The 20463-nt window shown below is 44.1% G+C and overlaps 1 protein-coding gene across 1 annotated transcript in view; it reads left to right on the top strand.

The window, feature by feature from the left end:
• The first annotated feature begins 331 nt into the window (after positions 1–331).
• LOC120837779 overlaps positions 332–20463 on the top strand; it is a 38546-nt gene continuing 18414 nt past the window's right edge. The window contains exons 1-2 of the mRNA XM_040207364.2: positions 332–453; positions 11991–12238. Of these exons, the coding sequence (XP_040063298.1) occupies positions 408–453; positions 11991–12238 (294 nt within the window). The 5' untranslated portion in view covers positions 332–407. The remainder of the gene's footprint in view (positions 454–11990; positions 12239–20463) is intronic.

Genomic DNA, 20463 nt, shown 5'->3' with positions numbered 1-20463 from the left:
TGGTAACCGATAGCGATGAGCCAATCACTTTTAGAGGTTTTGTCGTCTCTATGGTGGTATCTGTTTGTGTCCCGCTAGCAGGTGGGAAGGCAATGGCGCTGATTTTCCAGATACAGTGACTTTAGATCCAGCGAGCAAGCTCGCTATCAGGGGACATTCATTGTTAAGCGGACGCTTATAACGGCGCAAATTACTATAATGTGAGAATCTATCACGAACACAGTAACAGGTCGGAAAAAATCCGCACTATCTAATCATGCCCGGTAGCCACGATGTTTGTTGTCGATAAGAGGTCGAGTCGGCGAAGCACATTTATCGGGGAAATACGCGCCTGGGTCTTTATAAACGCACCCGAAGTCTCGGGGATCCATTGTCTTTTTTTCCACAATTTGTCTCACGGTGTTGCCATGATTCGTGCTTCGTTTGTGCTGCTGGCGGTCTTCGCGATTGCTGGTGAGTGTCTGTCTTATGGCATTAGTGATACGGAATCTTCCCATCACTGGAAACGACGTCCATTGTTGGTGTTGTAGTAGTTGGCGGTGTAGGGCGTCTATCGTCGATGTTGCGAAATTATTTTAAAAGATTGCTTGACGTCGCCCGCAGGGATCGAACCCGTGTCCTCCGCGTGCGAAGCGGAGACGTTAGCACTGAAATACGCCACAGAGTTTAGGAATTTTGTAGCACCCAATGCCCACTGCACGCGCTCTTTAAAAAAAAATTAATAACAAAAAACTCTAACAAAATTCCATCGCAGCACTTTGAATGCCGAAAGCTTGTGCCGGGATGCGCTCTTTCATGCGCTCCGGAACAAAAAAGAAACAAAAGCATTCGAAACAGAGCAAAGAGGAGCGACCCCACCTCTGGAGGAGAGTTATATGTAGGAATGCGAAAGCTCGAGAAAAAAATCATATATATATATATATATATATATATATATATATATATATATATATATATATATATATATATATATATATATATATATATATATATATATATATATATATATATATATATATTTATTTATTTATTTATTTATTTATTTATTTAGATTAAAATTGGAAAAAGTAGACGATACTCAGAAATTAAAAAACCTGTTAAACTAATCTTTCGAGCGAACGTCGATTTGGAAAGTAATGATTGCGTCAAAACTGAAAATAGACATGACATGCACGTTTTCCTCTCGTTTCGTTGAGAAAGCAGGTGTAGGAATAATAATCGCGGTCTACTAAATTCCGGGTTCGTGAGAGAAAAAAAAAAAACAGTGTTCCGGCTCGCATAAACGAACTGCACATCACAAAACTCTTAATAATATTGAGAATGTGGCACTAGTAGTGGTGATAGACTGCGAAAGTTTTTGCGAACATTACGTTATCTGTATCAAAAGATATAACAGAGGTTCCAACATTTTCTGAGCCGACGTCCACCTACGCCAGTGTTCCTCAAACCAGAAAATGATACCGTGGAAAATATCCTGTTTCATTTATTTTTTTTAAAAGACATTAGGTCAGGAAAACAGGCAGTATAGCTTTCTTGCTTGCTGGCAGATTTTTGCATTAATATAAATGCTGCAGGCACCCAGAATTTCATTTTTCGGTGTGACGATTCTTAGATTTACGTGGACGTGGGCTCACAGAAAATGTCTGTTTTCCAGTTTTACATTTCAATCCAGGTAACGTCATGTTCTCAAACTGTCCTATTCTATCCCCATCGCTAGCGCCACGTTCTCGTGGAGTTCGAGTTTTCTATGCGTTATTTATGCGCACCACTAAATTGGGTTTCGTTTTCTTGCAAGAAGCCGGTATATCAGTTTCTCAGCCCATAAGAAAGATATGCAGGGGTGCTATGTTGCGCTTTTTGCACTCCCAGGAGACTTGGAAGAAGGAAGTGACGTCAACGACTAGAGCAAACGCAGATTGAATGTTAACAGAAGAAAACAAAATCAACATCCAATCTGCATTTGCTGCGTTGTTGACGTCACTTCCTTCTCCCTAGTCTCGTGCGAGTGCAAAAAGCGCAACATAGCCCCCCAGTACGACAGTGGTACAGCTAGGTAGGGAGCTCAAGCGCTTGTGGTAGTGTGCTCTCGTTCGGAGGTGGTATGGGCCTTCTGCGCTGCCCAGAGGGTGCTGCAAATGGGACTTGTTAGGACTTGTTTTGGGTAGTACACATTTTAGCGTCTCAAACTGTCACGCATGCAGAAGCGTGCCTGCTCTGGTGCGGAGCGCGAGATCACGATGAAAATACAAAGACAAAACAAAAAATCCGAACGCTGTCAAAGCTAAGATGCGTGTGATGCGCTAAGATGCGCGTGAGCCAAGAGATGCCGTTTCACGCGTTCCAAAGTAGACATCAAAAAGAAAAAAAAATTAAAGCGTCGCGACACAGGTGTTGTGACGTCACCACCCAGAGATAAGAGACGCGTGCCCTAGCAGTGGTGTCATGAATTTGGCACTTTCGATTTTCTTGTAACGTTCAGTTTGGCCGATTTCTGGCGTCCATAGGTATTTTTTTGTTCTTTAGCACCACATAAAATTGAAAGATCTCGACCAGCGTGCCATAAGTAGTGCTATACTCAATCAGGTGAGCTTGTACTACCCAAAATGAGGGCGCTACAGTTTTTTCAAAGCTTCAGCGCAGGAGGCCTATAGACCTATTTGCTATATTACCCAAGCATCAAGGAGAATGCAGGCATTTGTGTTCCACGCGGCACACGTGCTGGCCTCAGCAGTAGTAACTTTTCTAAAGCAAGTACCTAAAACAAATGGCATCCTGCACGCGCGTTCGTCAGCGCTTTATCTTCGGTACTTAGGTCGAATCTTTTATACGGGGAAGGCGTGCGCGTGTGGGCGCGTGTAACACCGATCCCTGCATTCTCCTTGATGCTTGGGTAATATAGCAAATGGTCTATTGCGTTCATTGAACAAAAAAATATTAACCATTCTTTTCTTTGTCAAGCAGGCCTCGCGTGGCAATATAGGAAAACGTTTCAAAAAACGTTATATCGAAATATGTTTGGAAAACGTATAAAATAGAGGAGATATGACTTCTAGCGCTGTTTCAAGTTTGTTGCTGTAATGTGTGATAGCATCTAAAAACACAATTTTTTATTTCAATCTATGACATGTTTCTCAAACAATGAGGCTTCGACTGCTCTGTCAGCAGTAGAACACGATGTTAGTCAACGAGACCATTGCTCCCGTAATACACGATTAAGCATCCACTGCTTCACCTGCAAGTGCATACCTATATCTATATATAATAACGGGCATGGTGGCGGGCATGGCGACGAAGGCCGGACTCCGGCCAAAACGTCAAAGAATAAACCGTCCGGACGATTTATTCTTCGGCATTTCGGGCGGAGTCCGGCCTTTGTCAGCCTTCCTGACGAAAAAATAAAAATTAAAATAAAATACAATTCGTTAATTAACTTTTTAATTTGTGGAAATAAACATATGGTTTCAATTAGAAACTTGTAGAGCATCATCGAAAACCACTAAATCAACTATTTTCGGAAGGATATAACGCCGGGGAAGCATTTTACGGCGTTCTGTAAAAGCGTTCCATTAGGACGCGTTTCTAGATTTCGGTTTCTTATCGGAGCACATCACCGCGCCCGCGGTCCTGCTCCCCAGTGGCTGAGACGCGCAACACACGTGCGCCGTACTTCCCTCCATTCTACGAGGGAGGCGAGGAGATGGCTTCGCGCCGCGACCGCCGGGGAGCAGGATCGCGGGCGCGTAGATCCGCTCCGATAACAAACCGAAATCTAGAAACGCGTCCAAATGGAGCGTTTTTACAGAACGCCGTAAAATGCTGCCCCGGCGTTATATCCTGCAAAAAAATAGTTGATTTGTGGGTTTTCGATGATGCTCAGCAAGTTTCTAATTGAAACCATATGTTTATTTTCAGTAATTAAAAAGTTAATTAACGAATTCTAATTAATTAGCAGACTTATCGCAAGCCGCCTCGGTGGCTCTGAGGCGAGAGCGCTGGCCTACGGATCCCCATGTGGCGGGTTCAAATCCCGGCCGAGGTGCCCGCAATCTGTCGGAGGCTTATTGCGGAGAAGGCGCCGTGTAATCGAGCTTTCGGTCGCACGTTAAAAGATCCCCAGGTGGTCCAAATTAATCCTCAGTCCTCCACTGGGGCGTGCCAGATGCCCGTCGTTGGTTTGGCACGTAAAACCCCCAAATTTGACTTTTAACTTTGACTTATCGCAAAGATTAGCCACCCAGATAATGTTCGCCTGGCCGTATAAACCCACCTGCACAAACCGCATTACTGTAGCTTTCACGTTTTTTTTTAAACAAGTGCATAAGAATAAAAAAAAAACACCCTGTATACGTGTGTACATAAATACTAAGATAACATCATGATTGATGGACCATTGATTTATGGTAACTATTTAAGTAAAAGCAATACATGAATTCTATTGGAGATAGTGCAAGTTGGACGTTGATTTATTGTATCATTTCTTACTCTCTTCCAAGAGTAGAGCTGTTACTATTACGAACAGAACATAACCGATCTTGAAACAATCTACGATTCAACAAGTACACATTTGCTGAACAAGAAGCACGCTCAAAGCAGTAGGTAGATTGCGGCTACTCTGACTCCATGCTTGAGCCATTTCCGCCGTCGTGTGTTCCATCAAGACCCTTCAGACTGACGTTGGAGCGCACAAACACCAGCTTTTGCACTCCGTGTCCCTTAAGCCTGTTTCTACTTTTGGTGTGGACAGTGGCGACCTTATGCCAGTTTTGTTCTCGCGCAGCTTAAGATGGTGGAACTTGAAGCAGGCGACAGGCAATCGGTGTCAGGGGCCGAATCGTCCAGTTCCTTCCTTGACCACGCACTTGACAGGGTTCTATATTCAGCCAGATTGAAAAGCACTTTTCCGGCATCAAGACCAAATGTCTCTGCCACTTCTGCGATGCAATTCATATGGTATACATCCTTTTCACTCAAGAACATTCCTCTGTAGTTCGGGCCAAGCAAATTTGTGGCCACATTCGCTGGACGACATATAAAGTTGCGTCGCTCACGCGGGATTTCTGCTGTTTTTTGCTTTTTTTTCGTTGGTGGTCAAGGCAGAATCCGGAAGGGCCTGTTCGACATGACTTGTTACTTTGAAGCTCTCATGAACATCTGAGAGAACAGCAGTGTCTGACTCAAGATTCGGAAATAGCGTGGCCAACTGGCTCCAACACGCGGAAAGCGCTCGGCTCGTCTCGCCAAAAGTCCTCTTCTTCAAACACCCTGGTTCTTATTTCACTGAAGATATGGGATTCTGCCGAGGGTATCGGTGGCCGAGTGGGCTAGCGCACACCAGCTAGGAGCACGTAGAGCGAAAGCTTGCGCTGCAGAACTCAGATATCCTGGGCTCGATCCCCCCCCCCCCCCTGCCCGTTTCGATCAGAATGAGCATCGTACCGGCGTGCGGTCGTGTACTGCGTGCTGCACGTTAAAGACCCCGGGTTAGCGGTTGTACTGCAGTGGCTAAATTGCTCATTTACCGCGAGTGACTCGTCACAACTTTGAATTGGCTGACCAACTACACGCTGTGTAAATATCCACACAACCACCAATTATTCATGATAATGCTTCACAGCGCACAAGATCAGACACACTTAAAAAGGAAAATCACGCATACACAGGAAGAACACTCACGCAGCGCTGACTGACAACTCAAATGTATTATGCCTCATCTTCATCTTCACTCACTCCGATGCAAATGGCAGTGAAACAAAAAATCAAGGATCATATGAAAAAGAGAAAAGGCAAGAACAGAAAAAGGATTAAAAACAAAATATGGAAGGAAGAAAAATATAGAAGGAAAAAAGTAATGAATTCCCTGTACAGCGGACGTTGCTACTGTGCTTTTTCTATATAGTTCAACTCTTTCTCCGTTAAGGCTAGCGAAGGAGTGCTAACACATATCTTATCTAGCCTTACAATGTTAGCGGTTTCTACTATTTCCCGCGTCGTTTTGTCCCTGCTCTGTCCCAGTATGGTGCATTTCTCTAGGAGGGGAGAACATCCACACGCTCTGCAGTGGAGGCCTAAATGACCTGAGTTGGCATTTATGGCATTGTTGTGGTGCTCACGAAGTCGGTCATTTAGACAGCGACCCGTCTGTCCGATGTAACACTTGCCACATGTGAGGGGGAAGGAATAGATGACTCCCTAAATGCAGGACACGAACTTGTTCAGGTGGTTTTTGATACATCCAACTGGTCGACTAGATGTCCCATTGACCTTCTTGCACAAGCTAGAAAGTCTATTTGGCGCGGAGAAGACAACGTCTACGTTGACTCTATTGGCCATTTTCTTAAGCTTGTGGGATAAGTTGTGGATGTAGGGAACTATGACAGGCCTTGTGGTGCGGTCTCTGGTTCTGCGTGTTATAGCTCCTTCCTGCTTGACCTCCCTGAGTAGGACTTCGGCAACGGAAGTTAATAAAGACGGGGGGTAGCCCGCTAAAACCAACCGAGAAATTTGCATGTTGAAACTCGTAGGGACTGTGTGTTTGCAAGATTTTTCCAGAGAGTTTTTTAGGCATAGTTTTACAATGCCTCTTTTTACAAGCTTAGAGTGGGCGGAGCTATGGTTCAGGAGAGGCTTCTTTGCTCGAGGTTCGTACGACCAGCAGGTGTGATTGCTTTCAAAAAATAGTCGTAGGTCCAAGAATCTTATAGATCGCTCAACCGGAAGCTCATGGGTGAGTTTTAACGGGTGAAGGCAGTCCTTGAAGGTGGACAGAACACTGGCCACTAAGTCGGGGAAGGTTCCATTGTTACTGTCAAGTAAAATCAGGTAGTCATCCACGTACCGAAACACACGCACTACTTTGGACTGGTCAAGGTTATGCTGCAATAATCTGTTATGAAATGCCAGATAAAGGTCACTGAGTACGGGAGCTATACAAGAACCAATACATACTCCCGTTTTCTGCAGGTATGTTAAGCCTTCCCAGGTGGCAAAAGTAGAATTCAAGTAGGTGGTTATTAAATCTAGGAAACCCTTGACTGAGACGCCTGACGCGTTTTGAAAGGCTATGACACCAAAGGAGTCAACACTTTCTTCTATGCACCTAAGAAGACGGTCTTGAGGGAGGGCATAATAAAGGTCTTTGACGTCGATGGAAAAGGCGTTGAGACTTCTATCTGTGACATCATGGAGGAATTGCCAGACCTCATCTGAGCTCCTAATCAGGTAGGGATCATTGATGTCAAGAAGGTTTAGTTTGTCTTGGAGGAACACTGCGATGGACTTTTGCCAAGTGCCTCGTTCAGACACAATGACCCTGAGGGGGCAATCAGTCTTGTGCGTTTTTGCACTGAAGAAAATCTCAAGGCTGGATAATTTGCTTTTGTCGATGGATGAACAAAGTTGCTTGAGGTCAAGAGAGCTACATAGCTTCTTGGCTTGGCTTTTGACCTTACTTAAGGTGATATCTTGATGGCAATGGAAGACTGACTCAATGGCCGTTAAGGCCTTATTGCCAAACAAGGCCTTGTGCATGAGCACAAAACCGCCTTCTTTGTCTGCCGGCAGGAGAGATAAGCTATGCCCTCTTAAGTAGGTTTCAACCCTTTTAATGGACCGCACAACCGAATATCTGTGGCGACTCACTTTGAAGCATCTCAGATCCCTTACTCCTCAAAAGACACGACACCAAAGCCAACCTTTGCATGTAATAGGCGACATCCCTCTTCCACCAAGCGTTGAGCAGGTACTCAGCCTCGGTCCTAAGTTCGCGGTTGAACCCCGCAAGTCGGCACCTGAGTTACTTTCCTTGGTCAGGCAAGTTTCACAGCGAGCCTCCAATACGGAAAATGATCGATGTATTTCAGAAGGAGTGGACATTCTCTCGCGCCATACAACCCCGATCAGCCCACTGTCCATTAAAAGGGTTGAAACCTACTTAAGAGGGCATAGCTTATCTCTCCTGCCGGCAGACAAAGAAGGCGGTTTTGTGCTCATGCACAAGGCCTTGTTTGGCAATAAGGCCTTAACGGCCATTGAGTCAGTCTTCCATTGCCATCAAGATATCACCTTAAGTAAGGTCAAAAGCCAAGCCAAGAAGCTATGTAGCTCTCTTGACCTCAAGCAACTTTGTTCATCCATCGACAAAAGCAAATTATCCAGCCTTGAGATTTTCTTCAGTGCAAAAACGCACAAGACTGATTGCCCCCTCAGGGTCATTGTGTCTGAACGAGGCACTTGGCAAAAGTCCATCGCAGTGTTCCTCCAAGACAAACTAAACCTTCTTGACATCAATGATCCCTACCTGATTAGGAGCTCAGATGAGGTCTGGCAATTCCTCCATGATGTCACAGATAGAAGTCTCAACGCCTTTTCCATCGACGTCAAAGACCTTTATTATGCCCTCCCTCAAGACCGTCTTCTTAGGTGCATAGAAGAAAGTGTTGACTCCTTTGGTGTCATAGCCTTTCAAAACGCGTCAGGCGTCTCAGTCAAGGGTTTCCTAGATTTAATAACCACCTACTTGAATTCTACTTTTGCCACCTGGGAAGGCTTAACATACCTGCAGAAAACGGGAGTATGTATTGGTTCTTGTATAGCTCCCGTACTCAGTGACCTTTATCTGGCATTTCATAACAGATTATTGCAGCATAACCTTGACCAGTCCAAAGTAGTGCGTGTGTTTCGGTACGTGGATGACTACCTGATTTTACTTGACAGTAACAATGGAACCTTCCCCGACTTAGTGGCCAGTGTTCTGTCCACCTTCAAGGACTGCCTTCACCCGTTAAAACTCACCCATGAGCTTCCGGTTGAGCGATCTATAAGATTCTTGGACCTACGACTATTTTTTGAAAGCAATCACACCTGCTGGTCGTACGAACCTCGAGCAAAGAAGCCTCTCCTGAACCATAGCTCCGCCCACTCTAAGCTTGTAAAAAGAGGCATTGTAAAACTGTGCCTAAAAAACTCTCTGGAAAAATCTTGCAAACACACAGTCCCTACGAGTTTCAACATGCAAATTTCTCGGTTGGTTTTAGCGGGCTACCCCCCGTCTTTATTAACTTCCGTTGCCGAAGTCCTACTCAGGGAGGTCAAGCAGGAAGGAGCTATAACACGCAGAACCAGAGACCGCACCACAAGGCCTGTCATAGTTCCCTACATCCACAACTTATCCCACAAGCTTAAGAAAATGGCCAATAGAGTCAACGTAGACGTTGTCTTCTCCGCGCCAAATAGACTTTCTAGCTTGTGCAAGAAGGTCAATGGGACATCTAGTCGACCAGTTGGATGTATCAAAAACCACCTGAACAAGTTCGTGTCCTGCATTGAGGGAGTCATCTATTCCTTCCCCCTCACATGTGGCAAGTGTTACATCGGACAGACGGGTCGCTGTCTAAATGACCGACTTCGTGAGCACCACAACAATGCCATAAATGCCAACTCAGGTCATTTAGGCCTCCACTGCAGAGCGTGTGGATGTTCTCCCCTCCTAGAGAAATGCACCATACTGGGACAGAGCAGGGACAAAACGACGCGGGAAATAGTAGAAACCGCTAACATTGTAAGGCTAGATAAGATATGTGTTAGCACTCCTTCGCTAGCCTTAACGGAGAAAGAGTTGAACTATATAGAAAAAGCACAGTAGCAACGTCCGCTGTACAGGGAATTCATTACTTTTTTCATTCTATATTTTTCTTCCTTCTATATTTTGTTTTTAATCCTTTTTCTGTTCTTGCCTTTTCTCTTTTTCATATGATCCTTGATTTTTTGTTTCACTGTCATTTGCATCGGAGTGAGTGAAGATGAAGATGAGGCATAATACATTTGAGTTGTCAGTCAGCGCTGCGTGAGTGTTCTTCCTGTGTATGCGTGATTTTCCTTTTTAAGTGTGTCTGATCTTGTGCGCTGTGAAGCATTATCATGAATTACCGACTCGCCCAAGCTGAAGTTCTCACCAATTATTATTATTCTGGCGGGCACTGTTAGTATATCAAAAGGGATGTGAAGGCATAGAGAACTGCCAGAGGAAAGGAGGGGAACAACGTTTCGACCATACGGTCTTCTTCAGGTATACTAAAATGGGAAATGGCAGATCGAAGTAGGCGGAGAAAACACGTTTGACAGGTGTGGCGTCATGAAGTCAGAGAGGGAGGGGGAAAAGATGTCAAGTACGATGCAAGAGATCTCTAGTCAATAGGTGAAGGAATGTGGACAAGAAGAAAGCTTAGCGCCCCCCGCGTGACCACCCAAATTACCAAAAAAAATTAAAAAGGGAGAGAGAGAGAAAGGAGCGGACGAAAAAAGTCAAATTTGGGAGTTTTACGTGCCAAACCGACGACGGGCATCTGGAACGCCCCAGCGGAGGACTGAGGACTAATCTTGACCACCTGGGAATCTTTTCACGTGCAACCGAAAGCTCGGTTGCACGGCGCCTTTTCTGCAATAAGCCTCCGTCAAGAAGAGCGGGCGAAAGGGCAAATAGCCGAAAAAAAAGGTTTTTTGTTAGGCCGGAAGGGAATTTCGTCTTTAGTTAAAAATTAACCTATTCCTTTTTGCGTGAGATGGGGGTGTGGAAGCCTGGTTTGATGACGCATTCTCGCAAGTGGAGTTCAGAATGATTCGTGAAGAAGTGTTTACATAAGTGTCCGTGGAGGCCATGTTTAAGTTGACCCGCTCTTTCTAGTGTAACAAGTATTTTTGCGGTGTTCTTGGAAGCGTTCATAGAGTCGGCGCTCAGTTTTGCCGATTTATCTATCTATCCGCGAAACTGACCGCCGACTCCATGAACGAAAGGTTGGACAGAGTGTGCAGAAAATAATGTATATCACATTTGATGATTTACAGGTATGATTGTCAGTGATTCTCATTAGTAAGTTGAGGGGAGGGCCGGTGTGGCACCAGCAACATCGGGGAACAAAGTGCCGATAGTCTAAAGCCTGGTTCAGACAGTTGCGTTTGACTGTGTTTGACTGCGTTGCGTCTGCGAGAAACCAGGACATCCCTGCAGCATATATCGCGTGCCAATATGATTTCTTGAATTAGATTCCGCGCTTCATACGATGCACAGATGTGCCGGTGATTCGCTTTCGGTTCTAAGCGCACCTTAGTCAAACGCACTCAAACGCAAGTGTCTGAACCGGCCTTAAGAGTGGCTCCTTTAGTGGCTCTAGAATCGTCCATAGATGAAAAAAGAACGAGAGTACAGAATAAATACGCTGCACGAACGATAACCCAGCTAGGGGTCCACGCGAGCAGAGCACGAAGCGGCAGGAACTGTCTCGTGAACTGGCGCGCCTGCCAATTGTATAGACTGCAAATATGGCGGCGTCACGCATACGGGAACGCTTAGTGAGATCGGTCAATGGAACTTCTAAAGTAACTGAATGTTCATTTAGTGACATTCAGTGACATTGAGGAACATTCAGTGACTCTAGGAGCGGTCATTGCTAACGAGTTTATTTTTTGTCTTGCCGAGATGTCAGGCCTCTGAAGCATGCATTGACAAGCCTACAAAGAAGCAGGCGTTATACACGAGGATACACTGTGGCATCTACCTGTCCTGTTGCCATACTGATGATGCGAAGCCAATCGAATAAAAGAAGTGAACGCAGCGTCTATGTAGAGCTCCTTTTATGCACAGATATGTTGATTGTGTCCTTCGTCTTTATCACCGCTGTTTAGCCTTTGATAAGGCATGCACCAACTAGACCAACCTAAGGCCCTGCCGCCTTTATTCGATAACGTAATAATTGGTGGATAAGTCCTCACAAGCCGATCAGGACATTGAATCGAAGCACGTAGAAACGCACTGTTTGAATCCACTTCTCCCGTGCAGAACTGTCACCTGCGTCAGTCCTGTTTGTTTGTTTGTTTGTTTGTTTGTTTGTTCAGGTTGGCTTAGCACGCCTTGGTTTTCGCCCTTCTCCTAGCTAACCTGAAACGGAGATGAGCACTCCGCAATTGACGACGTGCCCTCTGTCTTCCTCGCGTTCCAGCTCATGCAAGTGTCCCGACCGGAACGTGCAGCGATGAGTACGTCAACAACGTACGGAGACTACTTCTCGTGGGCTTTGCCGCACTCGACGTAAAGGAAGAGCTGCCCCTGCGTGACGCCAACGATCCAGCCTTCAGCTTGTCCGCCGGAACCCTCTTTGGCCTGAGGTTTCTTAACATCAGCGGAGACATCAATGCCACCTGTAGCGCCAACGAAAGCATCGCCGAATTTGTCGCGGTTGCCCCACAGGTGAGGATGCCTCTTTTCTTTTTCAATGACCATCCCAGTGGGACAATAGACCCTTTCAGAAATGCTGTGTCATCTAGCGGCTCAAATACCAGTCTAGTTTTTTGTATTCCAATGGCGTTTAAAATCTAGTATCTATTCTTCAATGCCAGATATACGAAAGTCATGGTGCTTTTCGCTGTACGATTCTTTCTTTGTTCCAATCATTTTAGTTGTAATGGTGTCAAGGCACTATCACTCTGTACGAGAAGCTTACTTCAGTTTAACTTGAGTAAATCTCTCGATAACATTCGCTACAAATTATTGTCGTGAGTGTTCTAAAGCGTGTTTCACATGCAGCGATTTTGGCCCTAAAGCGGCGCGATTTGTGCCGTCGCGGCGCTCGTGCCGCAGAATTCTTGGCGCTGGCCAGAGCGCCGCGACGGCAGAAATCGCGCCGCTCTAGGGCCAAAACCGCTGCATGTGAACTAGGCTTAATCCGTGCCAAAGCTGAGTATTCCAAAGGTTCCTATGACACCCTAAAATGCGAGGCGCACAGAAGCTCGTAAGTCTAGTCACGCTGACATCGAACAATAGTAAAGCGGACTATACGTATGGAAGGTTCAGGCTCCGTGTCGGTGCCTGTCTTCAAATTCTTAATTCCTCTGCCATCACAAGGCAGCCATAGCATGTACAGATGCTATACACTTAGGTGATGCTAGTTATTGAGCTGGCCAGACTTATTTTCGGAAAAGGTCGTGAGCCTAAATTTGGAGCGATGAAACAATTTGTGTGCCTTCGATAAATACAGTTTAGAATTGTTTTTGACATTTATTGTCGACGTGCGCGACCGAAAGCGTCGCTGTGGTCGGCCTTCCACGATTGGCCCAAAAGCTGACTATGACGTCGGAAAGGGTATGCCATCGACGGAAATAAGAGGAATGAAAGAACTTTAATTTCGACGGTATTGTCAGTGTTGCTTTGAGAGCGCAATGATTTCAGGCTTCCACCATGCTATTTACAAACACCATCGAACTTGTTGTTCGCGAGGCAATGACGTCACAAGGGGGAACCGTAGGAGGGCGCCACCAAAACATCTCGCCGCTAATAACCCATAAAACACTTTCTTTTTCTTGCTATTGTTTTGTTTACGCAAAATCAGTCGTAGAAAATACTGAAAAAAAAGTGAAAGACGTTTACAACTTCCTGTAATACCGAATTAGAGCGCAGCTTTTGAGGAGGAGGAGGGGAGGGTACGGAAAGGAGGGTATGCCCCTCACCTCCTCCCCTCTTCATTCCTCCTTATCTCCTTCTCCTCCTCCTCTCCTCCCCCTCCAGTTCCCTCTCCTTCTCTCCCTCCTCGTGACGTCACTTGTGACCCTCATGACTTCACTCGTGAGGATCGTGGCCTTCACAGTGAAGGTCGTGACCTTCGTCGTGATATTCAAAAGTGACCTTCGTCCCGCGCGTTGCATCATGGGACGTTTCCCATAATGCAACGCGCGGTACCCTTATGACGTCACTCGTGACCCTTGTGACGTCACACGTGGCGTCACGTGTTACGTCATTATGGGAGGTTTCCTATAATGCAACGCGCGGTTGCCCCGGCGGTGACGGCGACGGCAAAGTCGCTCAAGCCGAAAACGGGCACCTAATAACTGCACTCTAGAAGAACACCCTTTACCCCCTAAAGTCGCAGCTGGAAAAAGCGGCCACGTGATTTGGAGCCGATTATGTGCGCCAATGTTTTTAACATCATGCGCAACGCCTTTAAATTCAAAAACTCTGCTTACAGCTTTTCCGACGATTTCAGTGCACTCGTCAGAGAAAAAAGGCGCAAGCTATGGGACTACTCAAAAGAAAAAAGACAAGATAAGAACAACAAAGTATATCTTACCTACGACAAGCTGGTTATCAACGGGGACACGTACGCCTGGTATTTTGAACAAAGCACGACTGTCCTCGTTCGTAGAAAGGCTGCAACAATTCAGCAGGATTGACGCAGTGCGAGAAATTTCTGTCAGAATGCCGCTTTATCAGATGTAGACGCCTCGGTATTACTCGTGAACTTCCGTAGCATAAAAGATAAAGTGGACGATTTCCTAGCTCTAGACAATCAAACCCAAAGTTATTAGGGGAGCAGACATGGCTACAGGACTCGGTTTCTAATTCCGAAGTTTTTCCCCCTGATTTTACTGTATACCGCAAAGACTGAAATGGACACGGAGGTGGTGTGTGCTTGCTAATTTCATTGCACTGGAGTAGCAGTAAAATCGTTTTCTCCGAAAACAACACTGAGTCTGTATGGTGTCGTGTATTTTTACCTAAACGGAACACTTTAGTTTTTGGTACATTTTATCGCCCCCCAGATAGATGCGAACTCGGTAGACAAACTACGTAACTTGTTGACGACAATTCCAGATAGCCTATTCTTGGGAGGAGACTCCAATTTGCCAGGATTCGATTGGTCTGATGAAGTCCTTGCTACAGATGGGCACCGCGCTTACACAATGTATGCTGACATGATTGGTGTATTTGGGATCGAACAATAAGGTTAAAAAACCAACGCGAGGGAATGCTGTCTTGGATCTGTGAAATTTTCCTGGTGTTGTAGTCGAGGTCACTATACTTCCCAGCATAAGTGATCATTGCGCGGTTGTTGCCAAGCTCTCGAAGCCCAGATCGCGAAACCAAGCGGTATGTTCACGGAAAATGTTTCTGTACGACAAAGGCAATTACGACGCGATCAATGCAGAACTCAGAATCCTATTTTTATGCATTCAGTCGTCTGTAAAATAATAGTGACGTTGAAACCATATGGCATGCTTTTAAAAACCAAGTGCTAGAGATAGCGGAGGTGTATATTCCATCGAAACTAATAAGGAGGCGTAAAAATATACACCATGGTTTAATTCGCATGCTTATAGGTAACGCAAGACGTGCTTACAAAAAGATTTCCAAAAGTTGGTCAGTCCAAACTGAGCACAAGTACAAAAAATCAATAAGCTTCTTAAAATGCAAAAAAAAAAAGTGTTCTTTGACAAGTTTAACGAAAATCTAAAAAGAAACCCTAAAGCATTCTGGAAGTTTGTTAATGCGAACAAAAAGAAAGACACTTCTGTTCCTGCGTTGACAGTTGATGGTGGTACAGTGGTATCCGATAACGGGATGGTACAATGTTTTAACTCTTGTTTTAAGCCAGTATTTTGGGAAGAGCCTCCCCATCTAGTATCTCCAGTGGCTTACCAAACACAGTAAAGCGTAATGCCAAGCATTACAATTGACACGAACGATATCGTGAAGTTGCTGCGCGGAACTGATACAACCAAGGCCGTTGTTACCTGCCGGCAATGCCCCTGTTATTTTTCTTAAGTGCAGTCAATCTGTAGTGCGTTCTCTTTTTGTTATATTCAGCGAATCTTTAAAAAACATGAAAGATGAAGGATGGGAAACGTCACGCCTGTTTCTAAATCCGTGTCTAAATCCAGTGTTGAAAATTATCGCCCTATTTCGTTAACATTGGTCTCGCGTAAGTTGTTTGAAGATATTATTTATAGTAACCATATACTCGTTCCTGGATTTGACAAAACCTGTTTTCTCCCTCACAGCATGGTTTTCGAAGCGGTTACTCTGTCAACACACAACTGGTAGAATTTTGTCATCTGATATCCAGATCACTAGACAGCAAGCAATATGTCGACTGCGTGTTCTCAGACTTTCCCAAGGCATTTGATAATGTTTCACATAAGTTATTTTTGTATAATTTGGCTTTACTAAACCTAGATCCAAACGTCCTGAACGAGAAACGAGATTATTTAGAAGGTCGAAAGCAGGGTATTGTCCTAAACGGTACCATATCCACATCAACTAGGGTTATGTCGGGTGTGCCACAAGGGAGTGTCGTAGGACCTTTACTTTTTCTCATATACATAAATAACATCACCGAAAATATACAGTCTCATATTAAACTGTTTGTCAATGACTGCGTATTATACAGCAAAACAAACATATCAGACGAACTTGCAATATTGCAAACCGACATAAGCCTTTTATCTTCTTGGTGCAATCAATGGAAAATGAGCCTGAATCTAAGTAAATGCAAACATTTTTATTTCTCAAAAAGCAAGCTGCACGATTTTCAAAGCTACCTAATTAACGGTACCATTTTATGTACTGTTTTCGCGTGTGTTTACCAAGGAGTGCTATCTGCAAATTCTCTAAAATGGAACAGCCATATAGAACGCACGATCGGAGGAGCTAGTAAAATGTTTTATTTTATCCGCCGAAATTTTAGATCCGCGTCACGATGCGTTGAAGAAACGCTTTTTTTTTCTTTGCCAAGAACGATCCTTGATTACGCGTGCGTTGTGTGGGATCCTCATCGCGACTTCGTCACCAATAAGCTAGAAAAATTCAAAATCAAGCAGTGCGCATTGTACTGAACAACTATGGCCCTTATGCTAATGTTACAGATATAAAAGCTATGCTGGGATGGGAAACACTCGAAGGTAGAAGAAAAAACAAAGAATAAAATTCTTCCAGCCTGTTTTTCACAACAAAACAGGAATTGATAAACACCGGGAAAAAGGCGAGCACGCTACTCCGCCGACACCGTCGCCACCGAGGAGGGACGTCGGGACGTCCTACCTCAGCGCCCTCCGTGGCGGCGCGGAACGAACTACTCCTAGTTTGAGGCTAGCTCCGAACCACGGTGCTCCGAACCACGGTGCTCCGAACACCAGCTGGTCGTTCTCTCCCCGCAGGAAAAGCGGCCAAGGTCATCACATAAATGTGTTTCTTCCACCGTGAGCACGAGTCACTACTCAAATGCATGTCGAGGCATTGATTGTCACGAGCCAAAATCGAATGCCTACACAGTGCTCGTGTTCCCTGTATGAGCCGCATTTAAATATTGTCACAGCAGGGATCGGCAAAGCTTGATGACGCTCTCCCAGGGATCGCATATTTGGCATTATCCCCGTAGCTTCGTCGTCATGTTTTGCGAAGGAGAGACTGTAAGTAAAGGTCCGCTTTTATCCCTGGAATTTCACCGCGACGAAGACGCCTTTGGTCAGTGGCATTGTGTTCGAGTATTCTTGGGTCCCACTAGTGCAAGTAAGCATGTGTAAGGTGATAAATAATCCTACTGATTATCGTTTCACGGCCCCATTAAAGGACTAGTGGCACCAATTTTTGTTGCATTCATTCATTTCATTTATTTCATTTTAAAGGCCTAGTTAGGACATAACACAAAGGAGGGAGGCAGTTTATTAATATAAATAACAGAAAAACGCACTAATGAAGAATAATACAAAGAAAGAAAGAAGAATCGTAGTAAACGTTATACAAAATATGAAACAGCAAAATAGCACTCACATAAGATGGGTTTGAAGAGCCCTTAGGAACGCTGTAGAGTCGTTAATGGTAACTATAGATGATGGCGACTGGTTCCATTCGGAAATGACAAGAGGAAGAAAGGATTCATTAAAAGCATTGGTCTTACCGAAAAGTCGTTCGATAGCACAGGAGTTATTAAGGCGAGATGATATTCTTTCTGGGGAGACAGCAGTGAGTCCTCTGGGCAGTGATAATAAATGTTGTGAAGAAGGCAGAGTCGGTAGAGTTTCCTTTGGCAGTGCAAAGGGGTTAGACCGAGTTTATTTTTTTAACGTAGAAACACTGGTGAAACGATCAATGATGATAAGATGAAGTGAGTCGCCCGGTTTTGCACTGTTTTAAGGTGTCGACGAGGCATGATTGATGGGGGTTCCAAATCCATGCTGCATACTCTAGTTTAGTTCTAAGGTACGTTTCATAAGCCATTTGTCGCACGTGTGGAGGGGCCTCTCGTAAGTTTCATCTGATGAATCCAAGAGTCTTCGATGCTTCTGCAGAAATTGTTTCAATGTGAGTTTTTCAAGAAAGGTTAGCAGTTAATCTGATGTCAAGATATTTGTACATGAAAACGGGTTCGATAACCTCGTTGTCTATGGTATACTGATTTGCTAACAGGGACTGCTTTCTGGTGAATTGGATTAATTTGCATTTAGAATTATTGAGCGACTTCAACCATTTTCTGTATCAGTGACTAATTTTTTCTAGATCATTTTGGAAGTTGGTAGTCGTCTGTTACTGATGAAATCTTGTGATATATGACACAATCATCTGCAAAATATCATATTTCTGAGAAGATAATACACGGAAGATTGTTAATGAAGATTAAAAAAAAACGGGGTCAAGAACGGAAACGTCTAGAACCCCTCATGTAACGCTTGTTAGTCCTAATTCATAGTCGTTAGTGACTGTGTATTGAACACGAGATGCGAGAAAATGATTAATCCAGTAAAGAACTAAGAGGTCTACTAGCAGTGATGATAGCTAGGAGAGAAAACGTTGGTGAGGAACACGATCGAACGCTTTTGAAAAGTCGAGAAAAATGGCGTCGGTATTTACATAACTTACAAGTTTATGTGCAATTCGTGAACAAATTCGCACAGTTGAGTCTCGCAAAAAAAAAACTGTGGAAGCCATGCTGATGTCTGAAGAGAAAATTGTTTTGAGGACAAGTGGGTCATGAAATGTGAATACAATGTGTGCTCTAGAAGTTTAGGCGATATGCAGGTTAAAGAGGTAGAACGATATTTGGAGGCTAAAGAACGAATTCCCTGTTTAAAGATTGGGGCAATCTTACCAATCTTCCAATCAAGGGGTAGGCAGCTTTTGGAGAGTGACTGGTGGAATGTGAGATTAAGAAATTTGCTGGATATAGCAGGCTGTATTTTAAGGAATTTTGCATTGATTTTTTCAGGGCCTACTGACGACAAAAGTTTAAGTTTTTCAATGAGTTCACTGTTAACAGTGAACGGTGACATAAGATCATGACAATCTTCAGGTAATGTTGGAATATTTAATGGTTATTCATTTGTAAATATTGAAAAAAGTAGTCATTGAAGACTTCGGGGCAGTCACTTTCTCTGACTTGTTCTTCGTGGAGGTCGGTGAGATTTATGCTCCTGGAACTACTTTTTATTGACATAAGCTTCCAAAATTTTGTCGGATTATTGCGCAAAATTGTCGGTAAACGTTGAGAAAAATTTTGTTTTCGGTGCTCTAAGGCTTTTTGTGTAGTTTCTGAGAGCAGCGTTGAAAGAGTCCCAAGCACATGATAGGTTATTTCGCTTAGCTTTTCTGAAGAGTCGTTCTTTTTTTTCTTCTTACATAATGGCCTTAATGTTTTATTATATCATTGATTAGATGAGTCGGTGCAAATTTTTATAGTGGGCACATATTTCTGCACCAAGTTAAGAACATTATTTTTTAAAAAGATTCCAATTGCCTTCGATAGTTCTTAGCGAAAAACTCGGATTGGAAAGTGTCATAATAAATTGCTAATTCGTTATTTATTGCTTCATAGTTGGCTTTATTCTAGTCGTGAACAGTTTTGAAAATAGGCTCTTCACAAAAACAGGTAATTAAAGAATAACGTGTAGTATTTTGTGGTCACTCAAACCTTCAGAGAGTTGGACTGACTTTACGAAGTCAGAAGATGGAGTTAATATGAGATGGCGAATGTTAGACGAGCGTCTGGGCTCGTTTACAACCTGCGTCAGGTTAAGCGAGAGGCACATATCAAGAAAATCTGCAGATGCGCGAGACCCTTCGGGTGATAAACTTTCCCAGTCATGCTTGGCAGAAGAGCGTGTTGGTTTAAGTCATGGATGAAGAAAGAATAAACAATTAAAACAGGGACAACACAACCAGATCTTTCATGAAAGATGTGGTTGTGTTGTCCCTGGTTTAATTGTTTATTCTTTCTTCATCCATGACATTTCCCAGTCAATCTGGGGGAAATTGAAATCACCAAATAGTAAAAAATCTGCTTTGGGCAGCGAGTTTTAATGTCAACCAAAATGGAGGAGAGCTTAGCAGAAAATAGGTCATCACAGTCAGGTAGTCGTAGCAAGCAGCAAGAGTAATCTTGTTTGAAGGGGTAGATACACATACTGCGGAAATTTCAGTGCTACTATCTATGATTTCGACATCAAAGCAGAGAATGTTCTTTCTTATGGCGATAACCCCCTCTTTGCGCATTTCTATCATGTCGAAACATATTCCTTTGAGCGTGACAGGTAAAAATCTCGCCATCGCCAATACCGGGATTGAGCCATGTTTCTGCTGAGATAACGATATCTGATGAGCTGTCCTACACGATACCAGGAAGTTCGTCGCGTTTCAGGATGGCACATCGT

The sequence above is a fragment of the Ixodes scapularis genome, unplaced genomic scaffold (genome assembly GCF_016920785.2).
Source record: "Ixodes scapularis isolate PalLabHiFi unplaced genomic scaffold, ASM1692078v2 PGA_scaffold6__148_contigs__length_123643588, whole genome shotgun sequence".
Classification (NCBI taxonomy): domain Eukaryota; kingdom Metazoa; phylum Arthropoda; class Arachnida; order Ixodida; family Ixodidae; genus Ixodes; species Ixodes scapularis.
The sequence above is the reverse complement of the archived record's forward strand: the minus strand, read 5'-3'. Positions and strand labels throughout refer to the sequence as shown.